Here is an 18,057-nt window from a genome sequence, read left to right on the forward strand (position 1 = left end):
CCCACCCGCCTGCCTCTCCCCTCCAGGTCCAGTTAAGGGTAGTCCATATCTAATCTGGAAGATAAGTGCGAGTCGACGAGGGGGGTCTTGCGCTTGCTGCTGAAGCCGCCTCGGAGCTCGGGCTCTCGGGTGGGATGATAGGGAGCAAAGGCGGAGTCCGCGCGGCGCTCTGTTTTCCGAGCTCGCGGTGCTGCTGCTGATGCTGCCGCTGTCAGGGAGACCGACAATCAATGGGACCGCAGCCCTCGAGCGCGCGCACGCCTCCTCGAGACGGCCGCGCTGCGCGCACTCTCATTTGAGAATGGGGGCTCGCCGCACGCGCGCACAGCATCCCATTCTCGCTCTCCAATCACAGCGCGCTGATGACGCGCAGATTCACCGAGCCTGACTCGCGGATTAGATTCAAATTCAGCACGCAACAGATGAGTGGCTAAAATATAGCCTATAATAATGCACACATAGAAACACAGACTTGCTGTAAATGACTAACTTCACGTAGAAATGTGACCCTGCACCACAAAACCAGTCATAAGGGTCAATTTTTTGAAATTGAGATTTATACATCATATGAAAGCTAAATAAACAAGCTTCCCATTGATGTAGCCCATGGTTTGTTAGGAGAGGACGATATTTGGCTGAGATAGCCTACAACTATTTGAAAATCTGAAATCTGAGGGTGCAAAAAAAATCTAAATATTGAAAAAATCGCCTTTAAAGTTGTCCAAATGAAGTTCTTAGCAATGCATATTACTAATCAAAAATTAAGTTTTGATACATTTACGGTAGGAAATTGACTAAATATCTTCATGGAACATGATCTTTACTTAATATCCTGATTTTTGGCATAAAAGAAAAATCTATCATTTTGACCCACAATGCATTGTTGGCTATTGCTACAAATATACCCGAGCTACTTATGACTGGTTTTGTGGTCCAGGGTCACAAAATGGGACAACTGGTTGAGGGGGAAACTTAAGCTTAATCATCTTTATCATTATTTCTTATCTTTAAAACAACCTTTAATTTCATACATGTGCACAAACAGGTGTAAATGAAAAATGACAATACCTTCTGAGGCAAAGCATGTTAAAAGAGTGAAATGTGAGGGTAATTTGCAATTGTGATTTTATATGGGATAATAATTAATCTAATTTTCTTATAGACATATCCTTTTCATGGAATGTCCCAATTTGCCAAAAGTGCCTCTCTGCCATTTAAATCTTTAGCCTAACGGAAAGGAACACATTTTGTACAATCATAAAACTAGTTAATAGCCATGTAAAATATGACGGTTGCAATTAGTTACCACAATTAAAAATTTTGAATAGGCTAACTTTTCTGAATTAAACTTGAGATAACACAAATATTCAAGTTTTCAGTTAATAACTAACATTAGGCCTACATTTCAACTTAAATTATTAAGGCAGCACTTCATTTTTGAAGTTGAAACAACACTTTTACAGTGTGTCCAGCTTTGAAAATAGATAGGCCTACTGTAGGCCTATGACATGTGAACATATTTTTGAACAACTTAATATAAACTTATAGCATAAGTAGGCTATATACGTAATGCAGTAATTAAATCATTAATTTTTTTTTTGATTAATGTAGGCTAGGCTACTAAAATAAATTTTAAAAATAAATAAATAAAAACAATAATAATACATTTTATTTGATGGCGCCTTTCAAAACACCCAAGGACACCTTACAAAACAAAACAGAAGAAACATATCAGTCTGTATTAAAGCGAGAAATGCATTTAATCGGTGTTCTTGTATGCCATATGGGATGATTTTAATCCTAGCTTTTATCTCAGACATTAAACGTTTGCATCATGTTGATTGCAATATAAGGTCGGTGTTTTGCATGGTGTAGGCCTACTTTATTTTTTCCTGTCCCGTTTGCATGTCCAGTTTCTAAGCACTGGTGCAATGATTGAAGAGCGGACTTTTATTTTGGTGTTTTCTCCGTGGCTGTGATGACGTGTGTACAGTCATATTATTTGTTGTCCCTGTTACAGCATCTACAGATTCCTTCGCTTTTAATGCACTTCTGCTATCTAGTGATGGGAAACCGAGGCTTTCTGAACCGTTTGAGGCTTTCATCAAATTGTGCCGAAAAACGGTTCATTACTCGAAGCTTTTTAACAGTGCGCATTAGCGACATCTGCTGGTCAGACTCGGTTTCTCCAGCCTATCTAACGAAACATCGCGGAGCAGAGGATGGTTTGAAAAAGTTTTTAATCTGTGCCAACTCGTGTCATGCGTTGTCCGGTCAATGGATTCACATATTGATCAATAATATAAAATATACAAGTGTGTGATTAATAATTGACGTGAGTAGTAGCAAAAATATTTTGAGTGAGCTGTTTGGGGTCTCCAAGACCCAAGCTAGAACATGTTAAAATGCAATAGAGGTGTGCGTCCCCTATGAACAGCATATGTGAATATTATGTAGACCTATTGTTTAAATCGAATTTATGCTTTAAAAGTAGAGTAATCATAGCAGTTTTCATCCATAGTATGTCCATTTAAACGTCTGCGTTTAGCTTCAAATGGCGTCTTTGACAACAGTATTCTATAAAAATTATTTGCATTCCGATCTTGACATCAAAAGGCACAAAAATATATTTTTTTCTTTTATTCCATGGATTTTACCTATTTACCTCCACTTGTTCCCAGTGTTTTTCTGCAACCACTATGCGCGTAGCTGCAAGTGACGTAACTGTAACGTCTACTCTAAATTGGTCTATCCACCCTTTTCCTACGCCCCATGATGCTTTGCGCGAATTATGGGTGGAACTTCCGTTGCGACGTAAACAATCATTCGCTGCAGTCAGTGTCGCTACTCATTCATAGCAAGATGTGGAATCACACGCTGACAGAACTTATTATAAAGGACAACATCAACATACCCGTCCCTTCCTTAATGGAGGAATGGGAGGACGATATAAAAAAGTGGCCGCGCATAACGTACAGTAGCATTTTTAACTACTTTGTTGATTCAATTGCTTGTGACGGTAAGGCAATGAGCAATTTGAAAAGCTCAGAGGCTTACCAATACCTTCACAGTAATAAAGTAGGTCGTGTGCTATTCAAAGATGTGGGCAATGATTTCGTGTACTTAAAAGCTGATGTAGAGCCGAGTCAAAGCCTGAATGTGTCACACCATAAAGCTTGGGTTTTAGTGTCTACGTCAGGTGTCATACAGACGGCAGGGTGCTCATGTATCGCAGGTCCAGGGCGCTCATGTCACGCAGCTGCAGTAATGTGGAAAGTCAGTAAATACATGTAAAAAAATAAATAAATAAAATAACCTCTCAAATAACCTGTGTTTAACGACAATGTACTAATATTTAAATGTATCATTTGATACAATGCACTGTGCAAATACGTTTTTACTCTGTAAAAACTAAAATTATCATCAAAATTATAAAACATTTAAAATTACACTGCTAACCATACCCCTTAAACCTACCCATACCATGGAACCTGTGCCAGCCTTACCCAAATCACACCTCAGTGGCATCAAATGTAAAAAAAATTAAAAGGTATTTTTACAGCAGCGCCCCCAGGAAAAAGGTGGATAGTGCTTTGAAAACTGCGTCGGATCATCGGAGCCTCGGTATCAATCGTCCCATCACTACTGCTATCTGTGATTTCATATTCCTGTCGTTAGTCGTTAATCTGGTGAGGAACCCTTGTTAAATATCATTTTTAATTGTATGCATATGTGGGCACGTGCACAGAATCTCAAAACCGCTGCATTTAGATTTGGTCATCAGTTGAGTGAGATGAATCTTTACCCCTCTTCCGGATGACTCACATAGAGCACTTTATTTGATGACGGGATTCAGCTGATTACAGCTTGTAAACTAAATGAGTAACGCAATTTGACATTATAGCGGCGGACGTTGTAGATTGCACCTTTTGAAATACAGTACCTGTTGACAGATTTATTATGATAGTGAAGTCATTAAAAACCACTGACTTATACTTAGTGTATGTATATGTGTATGGCATATCAGGGTCTAATGGGTATAGAATGTAGCTTTATGCGTCGTAAAGAATAATATTATGCGTGTTTTGCAGCTGGTTTGATATCTTTAGGTCAAAGTGATGATACGGTTTAAATTATTAGGTTAAAAAATATATTCAAACCATCAGCACGATTGCGAGTGTTGTATTATACTGATTTTATTCGATTTTTTCCCTCACTTTTGTCTTCTCAGTCACGTATCTGTGGACAGCTATGCTGCCTGTAGTGGTGGTGCATGGAGGTGCTGGTCATATTCCCAAAGAAAGAGCTGAACTCTCTACTATTGGTGTAAAGGAGGCAGCCAGGACTGGGTATGCCATCCTCCAGAAGAGTGGAAGTGCCATGGATGCTGTGGTTGAAGCAGTGGCCCTGATGGAGAACAACCCAAGATTCAATGCAGGTACTCATACTACTCATACTTCACACCTAATACCTAATACTACATCCAGGGTAAGTAGAAAACTCAGGTTATGCCCATATGTCATAGGTCGGGGGTCAGTGCTAAATGTGAAGGGGGAGGTGGAGATGGATGCAATGGTAATGGACGGCAGGAATCTTGATAGTGGGGCTGTTTCAGCGGTCAGAAGAATTGCTAACCCAGTGCAACTGGCCAGGCTTGTCATGGAGAAGGTATTGTTGTCAAATGCATAACATGTTATATGCATAACATAACAAATACTGTACATAACCACCATGGGAGATTTGGTTTTGAGTAATCTACAGTTACCAAGATTAAAAACAAAAAGTGTTAGACACACAGTAACTAGGGAATACTAGGCTATATGCTATCAGTTGCTTTTTGCATACAATGAATGCCGTCTTTAGATGATTTTACAAAACTTTGCATTGAAAATAATCAAAGTAATAATGTAAATAATGTCTGTCCTTTCTCTGGAGACCAAACACTTGTGTCTGACAGCTGAAGGGGCCTCTAAGTTTGCCAGAAGCATGGGTGTACCAGAAGTGCCTGAGGAGTCATTGATCACAGACTATGCCAAGATGCGCTGGAAGAAGAACCTGCAGCCAGATGCCAACCCTGTGGAATGCCAAATGTAAAGCTTTTATGTAATGAAAACTGGTACAAAGTGCTGACATAAAGTTTTTGGCATAAAATGCCTAATGTCTAGAACTTCTACTAAGAAGAAAGAGTTGCAACAGTAGTTAAAGGGATAGTTCACAATCAGTTTCTTCAGACCTGTATGACTTTCTTTCTTCTATGAAACACAAAAGATTATATATACACTACAGATCAAAAGTTTGGAATAATCCCGTTTTTTTTTTTTTTTTTTTTTTTTTTTTTAGAAAGACGTCTCTTATGTTCAACAAGGCTGCATTATTTTAAGAAGTAACAACAGTCATATTGTGAAATATTATCAGAATTTAACTCTTTTTTTTTTTTCTTTTTTTTTTATATATTAAAATGGCATTTTTCCTGTGATGGCAAAGCTGAATTTTCATTCATTCATTCATTCATTATTTATTTATTTATTTACAATGAAAGTAAGGGGTCCAGTTTCATTATTATTATAAATTGAAAGTAAGGGGCCCGGTCCAGTTTTGTTTACTATATGAAATATGCATTATGTTACCAATAAAGCATATTTCATTAAAAAAGGACAGTTTAAAAGGAAAGTCAATAATTTTGCATATTCTGTGCATGAATTTTAAATGTCTAGAAATTACAACACATGGCGTGTCTCTGTTTATGTACTTTATCTGATTTCTTTCTTTCTGATGAACTATTCCTTTGCTACCAGATTAATTAAAACATTTTGTTCATGTGTGTGTTTGTAAAGCTGCTTTGTATGCATGTGTTTTAGGGGCAAGATGGGAACAGTCGGTGCAGTAGCTGTGGACAAAGACGGGAACATTGCTTGTGCCACATCCACTGGTGGAATGATAAATAAAATGGAGGGTCGTGTGGGAGACACGCCGTGTGTTGGTAAATCCAAACTTGCTGCTTTGCAATGTATGTTAGGGGCCTTGATTTGATTTGCACCACAGAACTCCAGTGTTAACCTTTCCAAGGAATCAGACTACAAATGGCTTTACGTATAGCTGTTTCTGTGTATTAAGCTGAAATAGAAGAAAGTATTTTAACATTGAAAAATTACACACAACAAAACCTAAGCAGCTGATATGACAGGGATTGAACTCTGACCTTTAGACATGCAAGAATGTGTGTAATTTTCAGCTGCTCATGAGAGCTTGTTGCCTGCTGAGTTAATATTCAAACCACAGATCTAATCCCCAGCTCAGCACACCACATTCTCTCAGGACACATTTTAACCTGTGGGAATCACACATACACACTAGTTAATGATAGAAATAGAGCTGGGTAAACAGGGGAATAGACTCTGCTGGTATTGTCTGATTTAGTAAGTGAGTAAATAAGCAAAAATGTAAAGTTTTTTCCCCCTTATTTTGTGAATATTATCAGGGATTGCCTCAAACAGGTGGAATTTTTTTCTGTAGCAACAGGTTTGCTGAGCGTGAGTGTGTATAGGAATGATCTCACTCTGGATTTGTGTTTCTTCTTCTGATTCTCAGGATGTGGGGGTTATGCAGATAACAATGTTGGGGCTGTCTCACCCACAGGCCATGGGGAAGCCATCATGAAGGTCACGCTGTCTAGACTCATTCTCTTCCACATGGAGCAAGGCATGTGTTACACGATCAGTACTTATTTAGCATAACAACAAACAAAGCTTTGTGGTCTTTTTCTTATTATTTTTGGTGAACAAAATTGCCATATTTATTACATATTACATATTTATATAATGCAAAAAAAAACTGCAAGGACATATTAAACTGATCAAAAGCGACAGTACTATATTAAATTAAATTAAAACTAGTTACTAGAAAAAGTAACTGGCACTGTTGAGTAATAATATATAACTGTCTGAGCACGATTGCAAGAGCTTTACATCATGATGGGATCAAAATGAACCTGTCTGGGTTTATTTTGTGATAATGCCCTTCCTATAGTACATTTTACTAGACGTAATTATCATTTTATATAAAGAAAGTTAGTCTAATAGCCATATGACCAACTGATATCTCTCTTCTTGTGTACTGTGCACTTGTACTCTGTAGTTTTATTACTGCATGGCAAATAGAAATGTCACATCTTGGACCATAAATCAATCTGCACTGTAATACTGATTTAGAAGCAACAGGTATATTGATATAAGCTCAAATGTGCGTTCATATGTGTTCATGATTAGCTGTGCAACCAATTCCTGGCACATTTTAGTGAATAAATGGCTTGAATTACTGCAGCTACACATTAACTGGAGATCTAGGGCCTCATTAAGATGCCTGACCTCAAGTCTGTTTAGGTAAACATTGTTCACTTCATTGATCTGAGTAAAAACAATTTGAGTCAGTCTCATACAATGTGTTACGTAAAACCCCTTCCAGCACCATTTACAATGAGCAGACACATGGAAGTCAGAGGTGTAGAGCTGTCTCAACAGTAGAGTGAAGATTAACTTCCCTGCACATCCTCAGAAGGGCATTTCAAATAACATGGTCTGCCATTACCTAGCCAGTATGTTGTGTAGCTATTGAGGTGATCTGTATGTCTGCTTTTGCCTTAAACGCAACGGGAAGTGTTTTCGCTGAAGCAGCAGAGGTCAACTTTGCTATATGTGTGATGATATGGGCAGGGTGTTGATGAGATTGATTTGGTCTCACCTAAAATCCAATCCTTATAAACCACATAATTTAAAGGAATAGACGGTTTACTCACCCTCAGGCCATCCAAGATATAAATAAGTTTGTTTCTTCATTGAAATAGAATTGGGGAAATTTACCAATGGATCCTCTGCAGTGAATGGGTGCCGTCAGTGAGAGTTCTAACAACTGATAAAAACATAACAATAATTTACAAGAAATGTGCACAACTCAAGTCCATCAGTTAACATCTTGTAAAGCAAAAGGCTTGTAATAAACAAATCCACCAATATGTTTTTAACTTCCTCTGTTTTAAAGTCCTCTTTTCATAAAATTGCTTTAGTCTCGTCTGAATCAGAAGAAAAATATGCACAGATCAAGCCCCATTTACAAGTGAAAACAGTTCTAAACAAATTTGTCAGCGGATTTTGATGTGAGAGGACAATAGGGGATTGACGTTTTCCACTGGAAGAAGCGGTATTATGGATTTATAATTTGTCCAGAAGTGACGGTGTAAAGTCAAAATACCTTAATGATAGATTTGTTTCTTACAAACACAGCTTTTTGCTTCACAAGACATTAATTGATGGACTGGATTTGAATGGATTAATAGTGGACTATTGTGATGTTTTTATCAGCTGTTTGGACTCTCATTCTGACAGCACTCATTCACAGCAGAGGATCCATTGATGAGCAAGTAATGCTAAATCTATTCTGATGAAGAAACAAACTCATCTACATCTTGGATGGCCTGTGGGAGAGTAAATGTTTAGCAAATGACCATTTTTAGGGTGAACTATTCCTTTAAACCATTTGCTTCCTTATTGTGCATTACATGGTCACATGCATCTGACAGAGAGCTCTGGAAAGATACTACCATGTACTTGTTAGTCCACTGTATGTTTTTATTTTAGTAAATCACTTACTTGTACGGTTCAGTTAAGTGTGTTTTCTCTATATTCTCTAGGCAAGACCCCAGAGGAAGCTAGTGATCTGGCTCTTACTTATATGAAGGAGCGGGTGGATGGTCTTGGCGGGGTGGTGGTGGTAGATCCAAAAGGGACCTGGGCAGCTCGGTTCAGCAGTTTACAGATGTCATGGGCCACTGCCCAGCAGGGCGAACTCCACTATGGGCTGTACTGTGGCGAACACTTTGTTGAGCCTGTACAAGAGAACATATAATGACCATACATATATGCACACTCATAGGCACATTTTAGTTGATCAATCAGTTTTTAATACAAAGGGAAATGTGCATACATGCAAATCAGTGTTTGTCTGAATACATACATACCTCATGGCAGTAATTGAGCATTATTATGCATTTTGAAGTTGATCTTCTCTACAGTAAAGCAATGTAAGTCTTACACAGATTCATTGACAAAATAACTATTATAACACTCCTTTTTGAGGGCAGTGCAACTGTCCTTAGTGGTAATACTGTATTTTCTCCACTAGATGGAGGTAAAATTACGTTTTTGGAATCAAGTGAATTTAATTTGTTGTAAGGTGCAGTGCCATTTAAAGGGATAGTTCACCCCAAAATGCTAATCCTGTCATCATTTACTCAGCCCTCAGGTTGTTCCAAACCTGTTAGAGTTTCTTTCTTTTGTTGAGCACAAAAGAAGATATTTTGAAGAATGTTGGTAACAAAACAGTTGATGGTAGCCATAGGTTTCCATAGTTTGAGTATAACTTCAAAATATCTTCTTTTGTGTTAGTAAATGTTGACAGAATTTTCATTTTTGGATGAACTATCCCTTTAATAATAACTACAAAATTGTCAAATAAATGTTTTACATATTTTGCAGCCTTGATATGACTGTGAATATAATACTAAAGCAGTAGAGATAAAAATGCTGTACACGTACTGCAAATGGCACCCATGAACCTAAGTCAAAATATCTTGGCAGACTTACCAGACTGGTTTTATAGCTGATTTTGAAGAACAGAAATCATGATTCATTCCTGAAGTAGTTCAGCGTATCATTTCCTTCTGAAAGAGAAAGCAGCTTATTAAAGCACAAATTATTTTTAACCAATAGATCATGTTGACATTTGAACAAACAATGCAGCAGTTTTATAATGGTCTATATTCTGTGACAACGTTTGTGCCAGAAAAAACTTTGTAACATGTTTTAAGTGTGTTGGTGTCATCACACCATTTAGAATGATTATGATGGCTGAACTTCTGCTGGAAGGTGAAAATGTGCAGGGAAAAAAAAGACTTTTGTTGTTGTGGGTCACTTATGTGCTATTTTAAATGAACTGATACTGATAACATCAGTTCTGTTGTTTTCATCTACAGTATAGTGAGGTGACGTGGCCTTCAAATCTTAATGCCCTGACCCTCATGACAGTTTTAAGTACACAAGCTTCTGCTTATTGTGTCAACACACAGGCCAGCTTGCAAGTTCCAACTGTGAATTGTCTTTATAATGATGAACAACCCAAAAAACAGTTTTTCTGCCCTCGGTGGTCAGTTTGTGTTCAAAATATTCCACACGGGAGCATGCAAAACAGCATCAGCTTTTGTCCTCTCAAAGACACAACCGACAACTCATGACCTCTCTGTCCTTTTGTGTCTTATTTCACCCTTAAATGTGCAGGAACATTAAAAAAAAATACATTATATCAAATAATAATACACTTACAAATTCTATTTTAAAAAATTATTTAAAAAAAGTAGACTCTCCCATGAAAATAGTGTAAAAAAAGATTAGCATTTACCTTAAGGTCAGAAACCTTTGCGTGGCATGGTGCCATGTTACTTTTAGATAAAGATGGTGAGTTGATGCCACAATTTTTATACCACTTTATAATCACTTTACCTGAATATTTGCAGGGACCCCCTTTTCAAAATATTTTGTATTTTATTTTAATATTAAATTGGTTGCACTCACTCACTGTCCCTCACTTGAATATGTAATCTATTTATGCGGAAAAAATGGTTTTAAAACTAAAGATTACGTGTATTTTAGTTATCTAATTGAACTGCATTTATTTTGGAGTGAATATATTAAGCCATACAAAATACAATATACTAAGAAAACTTCAAATTTACGAATATAATCTAAAGAAATCTATATATGAAATTATCTAAACATTAGAGTTGAGATCAGCTAAATCAGCTGCAGTGCATTCTTTTTAAATGTATATTTTGCATTTAGATATTTTGCAGATACTTTTATCCAAAGTGACTTGGATATTCCTATAGTGAAATGTCAGGTTTATTTATTAAAAAGCTAGGCTCGGAAACAAGCTAGTTCAGAGATGAAAAGCAAAGAAAATTATTCTTATTTAACCTACGTGAATTGAATCAAAATACAAAACACTTGTTTAAAATATTTAAATGTAAAAGCACAGCGGTCAAGGGGTCATTCAGTGAATGTAAACGCTGGCACCATCATGGATACGAGCGCTTCGCCCGCTGATTGGTCGGCATTCGACAGCGAAGACAGAAAAGGGGCGGGCCTAAACTCAGGAATCCGCATAGAAAAAGTCAGGAGTGACAGACAGATTGGCCGGAGTGGCTGACAGCTTTACAGAGCGTTCGGACGACGACGAAGTCAAGCAGCCCCCTTCTTACAGTTGCCATCTTACAAAGCTTTATTATAGACTCTTAACACCGTGTCTACATTGCAGAAGAGCGACACGACGCTACAAAACTTCAAGCAAAATAATATAATATTAGTTGATTATAATGGTCGCTTTCTATTTTTGTCGCGTCGCGTGAGATAATTACGCACTTGTGGCGGTTTCCAAGAGCGTGTACAAATATATCGCGCTTTTTGGCTTTGACCAGTAACCTTAAATCGCGTGAGAACGGGTTTTCGTGAAGTTAAAGACATGATAAAGTTATATAGAAGACGGAGAGCACGGCCAGGATCAGTCGAAGTGGAGATGGCATCCTTTCTGGACATTTATACATACATTTTCTCACAAGGCATTTCTGCTGTCAGCGCTGGAGGAAAAGTCACGGGCATTTGCGAAGTTTGCAAAAGAAAGTTTATCAGACGGATCTTTCTTAGAAATACAGACATTCTGATTGTAACTTAGGTGAGTGGTCAATTCATATGCTGCGTTAAGAGTTTCTACTGTAGATTTATTTAAAAAAGAAAACTGCACAGTAAAGGAGGCAGTCCAAGTCGGCACAGCTGTGTCCAGGAAATGGTTCCGTTGTGGAAAAAGGATAAAATAAAATAAATGTAAGATACTATATATGCGCTTAATTGATTTTATCGGTTGTATTTATGTGATTCGACCATTTAAGCACGAGGCAGCAGGTATTCACCTATACTGATGTTATCTACGACAGGCGGATTGTAAGTGTTACAATAATTAAGATACAATACTAAATAATTATTATAAATGGCCAGTTTGCACGTCTTCTCCGCAAAAAACTACCAAGCAACTCGCACACCAAAAGACGGTCTGGAGCTCCGTGTAGAGTGGAGCGGAGTGACAGACATTATCTCACAGCGTTCTGTAATCACGCGCCTTTTACTCCAGTCCGGGTTTTCCATTTCCTGCTCAGTACTGAGAGAAACCCAATCAGAGAGAGATCAGTGGGGAGAAGACATGGACGCTCTGGCCTTAAAAAAACCGCTGCTCTGTTCAGGTAAATCAACCGCTTCCATACACCTTAGTCAGACGCCATATTTGATTAAATGCAGATGTTGTGAGGGAACGTAATTTTGTAAAATTCACATATTTATGGAGTTTTTGTCTACTGAAAGTTTCTTTGGAAAGATTGTTTTTGGTCAGCTGAACACAAGTCAAAAATTAGGCCTAAATATGGCGCTCCAGAAGTGTATATCAGTAGTAAAAGTAATATCAGCTTTTTTGGAAGGCACCTTTGCCGGTCACATTTTATCTGTTAGTATAACTGAACATATTTAATAGGTTACAAATAAAAGGATATGAATAATTGTTAGATCAAATATATTTATGAAAGTTAGCTGGGATACTTTGGAAGACACTTTTGTCCAAAGCAATTAATTAATTCAGAAATTTAGAATTAAATGTTTTGTCATATGGGCCTATACATTTAAGACCTGTTTTTACCAAGAATGATAACAATAACGATAATGTAATGTTCTTTTTATTATAAGTACACACTGCAGTTTTGTCATCTGCTGCTTTACATGTGAGTCAGATGGATTCTGATTGACTATCAATGTTTTTAGCATTCATCAGCTGGAAAAAAAATTGTATTGTTCCACTATGCCATTAGTGTTATAGTTTTGGTGTGGACTTCCCTATTCTCACAGAATTAGAATGATTTATAAAACTTTATAGTTATAATTATCATTACAGTTATTGTCCTTGATGTAAACAGCCCTTTAGTCTTTAAACAGTAAGAATAATATGTAGGCCAGCAGTTCCTTCTTATCTCATTGTCACATCTCTGCCACAGTACATTACTTAGAATTATGCATCTGTAAAACAGCCAATCAAATGTAACCTCAGCAGTGCACAAAGCTGATTTAAAAATCAGAAGATTTTGTGTCCCTCATGTGTTAGCATTATAGCTGGGTGGGTTGGCATGAGCCAGTGGAGGACAATGTGTCAAGACTTATTCATTAAACCCTTCATTATTGCACTTGACACATTAAGTAAGTCTTTTCATTCTTCATTTCATGTTTCTAACAAAGCAGCCATTAGAGTGTAAGTGTCCGGGGGGGGGCATGGCTTCCTGCTGACCTCTGAGAGTTAGCGTTTTCTGTTAATCAGTGTGCTAGTGACACAGATGACTTGTTCTCTTGCTGTGAGTTTCGTGCCTGGAATCAGGGAACTGTGTTTAACTGCCTGTCGAGTGCGAAGGAGTGTGACCTCCAGCAAGGTCAGAGAGGCCTTCGCTCATCTGATTCTGCTTCGGGTGGTTTTGGGTTCCTGGAAAAATGGAGACAGAGAGTTAAAGCAATGTTAGTGAACGGAAACAAGTGATTTTGTGTGAAACAGAGGTTAAAAAAAATCCATGCATTTTCTCCCATCTCAGGTGAATTGCATTAGAAATGGGACAGTGTTGTTTTGTTGCATTTAAAGATCAGGAAACACAAAAAAGGGAAAATCAACACGTAAAAGTAGTTAAAGGGGTCATGACATGGATTTTTTATTATTTTAATATGTTCCTTGAGGTTTACTTATAATGTTAATAATGTTTTTTGCACACACAAAAAAAAAATAAATATGACCTGTAATAAATCCTGACCCTCTCTCTAAAACAACCTTTTTTAAGGGGCGTGTCCTTTAAGGCTTGTCAGGAATCGGCCACTGCTATGATTGGCTAAACTCATTGCATAGGAAACAGTATCATCACCCCCTCTCTATTGGATGTGAGTGTTTTGACATAGGCCTGGGCGATAAAATGGTATCGATATTTATCGACGGTACACCGTCGATAACGATATAAAAAATGTTCGATATAGGCACGTGCTATGAGTGAGCAGACATCACACACGAACACGAACACATGCTGAATTGAGTGCTGTGCCTGCCTGTGGTGAGGAGATTGTGAATAAAAAAAATTATATTAGTCGAATTTAAAATAAACCTTTGCATTTGAATGTTAGGTGAGCGTCATCAGTGGAGCACGAGATGCGGTTATAATGATGTAAGTGACGTTGTATTTTAATGTTTTGTTAGTCTAGCCCACGAGACGCGCCGTGTTATGCATTCAAAATATTAGAGAAATATAGAAGCTCAATGCGGAGAAGATCTTGAATAGGTGAAAACCGAAATCAAGCCATTCACACAGAACGCATATTCAGCGCATTTTTAGACAGACAAATATGACTGCTGCACTCACGTCTCACACAAGAGATGTAGCCATGCAAAGTTAAAACAGTTTAAACTTTTAGAAAACACGTCGCAAATTTGTGGAGTTTTATTCCTTTTCACTGCGTCTCATGTTTTTAAATGCAATCTGTGTGATGGGCGATTCAGCTCTTTGTATTAAGCATGATGCAAATACATGATGCTGTTTTGTTCATAATTGTTTATGCAATTTCAGAAATTATATTTGATTTATAGGAGTTAATTTATACGTAATGCAGGGTTTTTTTATAGACATTTATTTATTTGCGTTCACAATTTAAATGTGCTGCATTATTTTGCTCATTGCGCCCTCCTGTGGCCTCGGGAGACAAGCCAACAGTTTTAAGACCCATTTAATCTGCATATAAAACATTAGAAATTAGATATTTGTTTAATTTTTATTGTGTGTTTGACTGTTAAAACAACAAATATTTGTTGTTTGTCTCAATAAATTGGGTTAATTTATACAAATTATAAAAAATGTCAATAATTATCGATACCGAACGATATGAAACATTATATCGTTGATACATTTTTTAGCTATATCGCCCAGCCCTATAACAACATGATAAAAAATATGGTAATTTCCAGACAAATCATTATGAAATGATTTACTTACGGTTTGTGATGTAACTGCAGTCAGATCTAGTACTGCTTCATCTTTCAACAAATGTTTCTTTGTGAACTCTCCGTGACACTGTGCCTCATTTACAAAACAAAATACTCCGATCAATCCTCAGACACGATCCAGGATGTCATTAAAAATAAACTAACCACTTGTTCCTTGTGCTGGGAACCTTCTGATATCTGTACAAAGACGTGAACGTGCTGTTTAAACCAAACGCGTCAAAGCGAACCTTCTTTCACTCAGTTAGTCCTGACAACAGACTCGAGCGTGTGGACCGTGTCAGAAAGCGAATGCGCATCTGCATACTGTATCCAGTGTAAACAAGATAGCAGCAGTGATTGTAATTTTTATTTGCTTTTGATACAGCGTGACACTCGCATTCAGCGTAATCAAGTCAGCCGTAAGTGAGTGAACGGCAGTGGGTGGGGCCTACGGTGAGAAGATGACTGGGTTTGATTAAATAAATGCTTTGTTTATAATAATAGGACGTTTTAAGCTATGAAATTTGCAGGATGTTTTAATGGTACAAAGACCACTTATAATATATGCCAACAGATCAAGGCAAATTTGATTTCTCATGTCATGACCGCTTTAAAAAAATAAATATCCTCACATACTTGTCATTTGCTGAAGTTGTTATTTTTATTTATTAGTATAGACTTAAATTCAGTTTTGAAAAACATTCTCACAAAAACAATAAAATGCATAACCGATGCCTTCTGAATCAGAATGATTTGACAAATGTGTTGAATAGGTAACAAGTTGTGGTTACTGTTAAAGCCAGAGGAGGAGTCTAGACATTGACTTAACCTCATCTGCCCCACAACGAGTCCGTCCCACAGGGCATTTGCCATCATGAGAAGTGCAGTTTAAGTCTGCGCGTTAGGGAAGAATGCTTTGATGGGGCCCTTGATCTAGGGGAAATCAGAGTGCCGCTCGCAAGGGTGGTATTTTCACAGACGATCACACAATTTTAGGACCAATGTATTCAGGGTTATTTGAGAAGTTTATGCTTTATTGCGTTCTTAGTCTCTGACAGAAAGAGAAAGAATGAAGAGGTACTTGAATGTGAATTTTGTTTTGTGCATGTATAGTCTGACCTTTGTGACCTTGCTGTGACTTTTCCTTGTCTGGAAATGTTAGTTTTATAGATTTGATAGATTATAGATTCATGACACTATCAGGTTTGGTCTGGGTGTTAAGTTCGGAACTTGAAAAGAAAATAGTGTTTGTACTTGTTGTGATAGGTATGTTGAATGACTATTTTAGGTTAAAATAAGTTTGTCTAAAATGCTATGGCAAAAATATTTACATGTCTAAAACTGGTCAGTCCAATCATGTTGCACATTCTGCCATTAGCTTTAAATTATGTGAAAAGTATGACATCTACCCAACATCATGTCACTCGAAACACCTTCACTGTGTAGTATGAAAAGAGCTATTTTTAATTAATGCATATTATTATTAGTTATTATTAATTCATGCATAATTATTAAAATGCATCAAAAATAAACCAAATCTGTCACTTGTGCCCCATCAAAAAAATAGATCCTCAAAGCTTTTGGTGAACGGAACCATTACCAATAATTGATGTGATCAGAGGCCTTGTTTGGGTGGAGGCCATCTGTCTTCCAACTCACAGCCAAATCCTTTCCTTTTTTCTTTTAGTCTCGCTCTCTTTCCTTGCTCTCCACCCCTTCCCCCAATTCCCTCTCCCTGTGTCTCTGCCTTACTACATGCTATGCGGTTGCCAAGTGCTAAGAATCTGCGGAATGTGGGATTGCAGTGGTCTGATAAAGTTTGCTTTGTTCCCGCCGTGACCTGAACACTGGGAGGGATGGGACCCTGGGAGTTTCACCAGAGTCAGTGCACTGCAGAGCAGACCCTGTACACAGTCTCAGCACACACACACACACACGTTGAGCCACGTCTCATTAGCAACCTGTTATTTGTCTTACAGCACATGCTACTGACGGCTTGTGTGTGGATAGGATGGGGATGCATGTTACAAGTTGAATTTACATACACACAACACTGTAAAATCGAATTAGTTGGGCTTACTTAAAAAAAAAGCATGCAAACCGATTGCCTTAAAAAAACTAAGTAAAGTGAAATAGGAATAGTATGTTGTACTGACAAATGCTTAGTATAGTTTACTTACACGAGAGTTCTAGTAACTAAAACAGAACTGTAGGGGGTACTTGATCCTTTAATTTAGATTTACTCATGACTTAGTTTAGCTACTCACTGACTCCCAGAGTGCATTGCGGCATGAATAAATTATGCAGTTGCTTTATTTTACAGTTGTTGATTTTATTTGCCAATTTTATTTGCTGTCTTGTGTCAGTAGTAGCACAACAAAAAGAGCAAATAAAATGGTTATTGTTACAATTAATGAAAATAAATGAAATTGAATTGTTACCATTGTTGTGATTCATGTGCTGAATGTTTAAGTCTGTGTGTGACTTGAGCATATTACCACAAATTATTTAAGGATTATATAAACCCAATTAAAAGCATCTCAAGGTATTTATGAAAAATGAAAGTTGAAAAAGTTCATTAATAAACACACAAAAAATAAAATACACTAAAGTTTTAATTAGAAGATCGGTCACTTTCTAAAAGCAACCTATTTATTACTTTTCTTCCCTTGAAATCAAATAACTCTGACTTCATGATGCATTGCTGCATTAACAGGAAGAAAATTATAGTAACAAACCAAGTTCCAAGTGCCCAACCAAAGGGAACTATAATGGTGAATAAAAAAAAAAACATTTTAGGAAAATCAACATCAATTTATGAAGTTAGCTTATGTGATGTTCTCTCAAATATTTCAGTTGTATTGAAAATTCAACATTCAAGATGACTTTGGGAAACGAGTGAATGCAACTAGT

General features: G+C 37.3%; 1 protein-coding gene across 2 annotated transcripts; it reads left to right on the forward strand.

Moving 5' to 3' along the window:
- The first annotated feature begins 3,612 nt into the window (after positions 1 to 3,612).
- On the forward strand, positions 3,613 to 9,252 carry LOC107695955 (isoaspartyl peptidase/L-asparaginase-like). 2 transcript variants are annotated; one of them, XM_016496113.1, is made up of 7 exons: positions 3,613 to 3,689; positions 4,232 to 4,438; positions 4,526 to 4,668; positions 4,936 to 5,090; positions 5,859 to 5,980; positions 6,589 to 6,699; positions 8,684 to 9,252. In XM_016496113.1, exons 2-7 carry the CDS (start codon positions 4,252 to 4,254, stop codon positions 8,896 to 8,898), a joined length of 933 nt encoding a protein of 310 aa, XP_016351599.1. In that variant the 5' UTR covers positions 3,613 to 3,689; positions 4,232 to 4,251; the 3' UTR covers positions 8,899 to 9,252. The 2 variants fall into 2 exon arrangements, with proteins under 2 accessions (XP_016351599.1, XP_016351671.1); XM_016496185.1 differs by having other exon boundaries at positions 3,638 to 3,689; positions 4,250 to 4,438.
- Positions 9,253 to 18,057: the final 8,805 nt, after the last annotated feature.

Source organism: Sinocyclocheilus anshuiensis, unplaced genomic scaffold (assembly GCF_001515605.1).
Source record: "Sinocyclocheilus anshuiensis isolate Anshui unplaced genomic scaffold, SAMN03320099.WGS_v1.1 scaffold193, whole genome shotgun sequence".
Taxonomy (NCBI): domain Eukaryota; kingdom Metazoa; phylum Chordata; class Actinopteri; order Cypriniformes; family Cyprinidae; genus Sinocyclocheilus; species Sinocyclocheilus anshuiensis.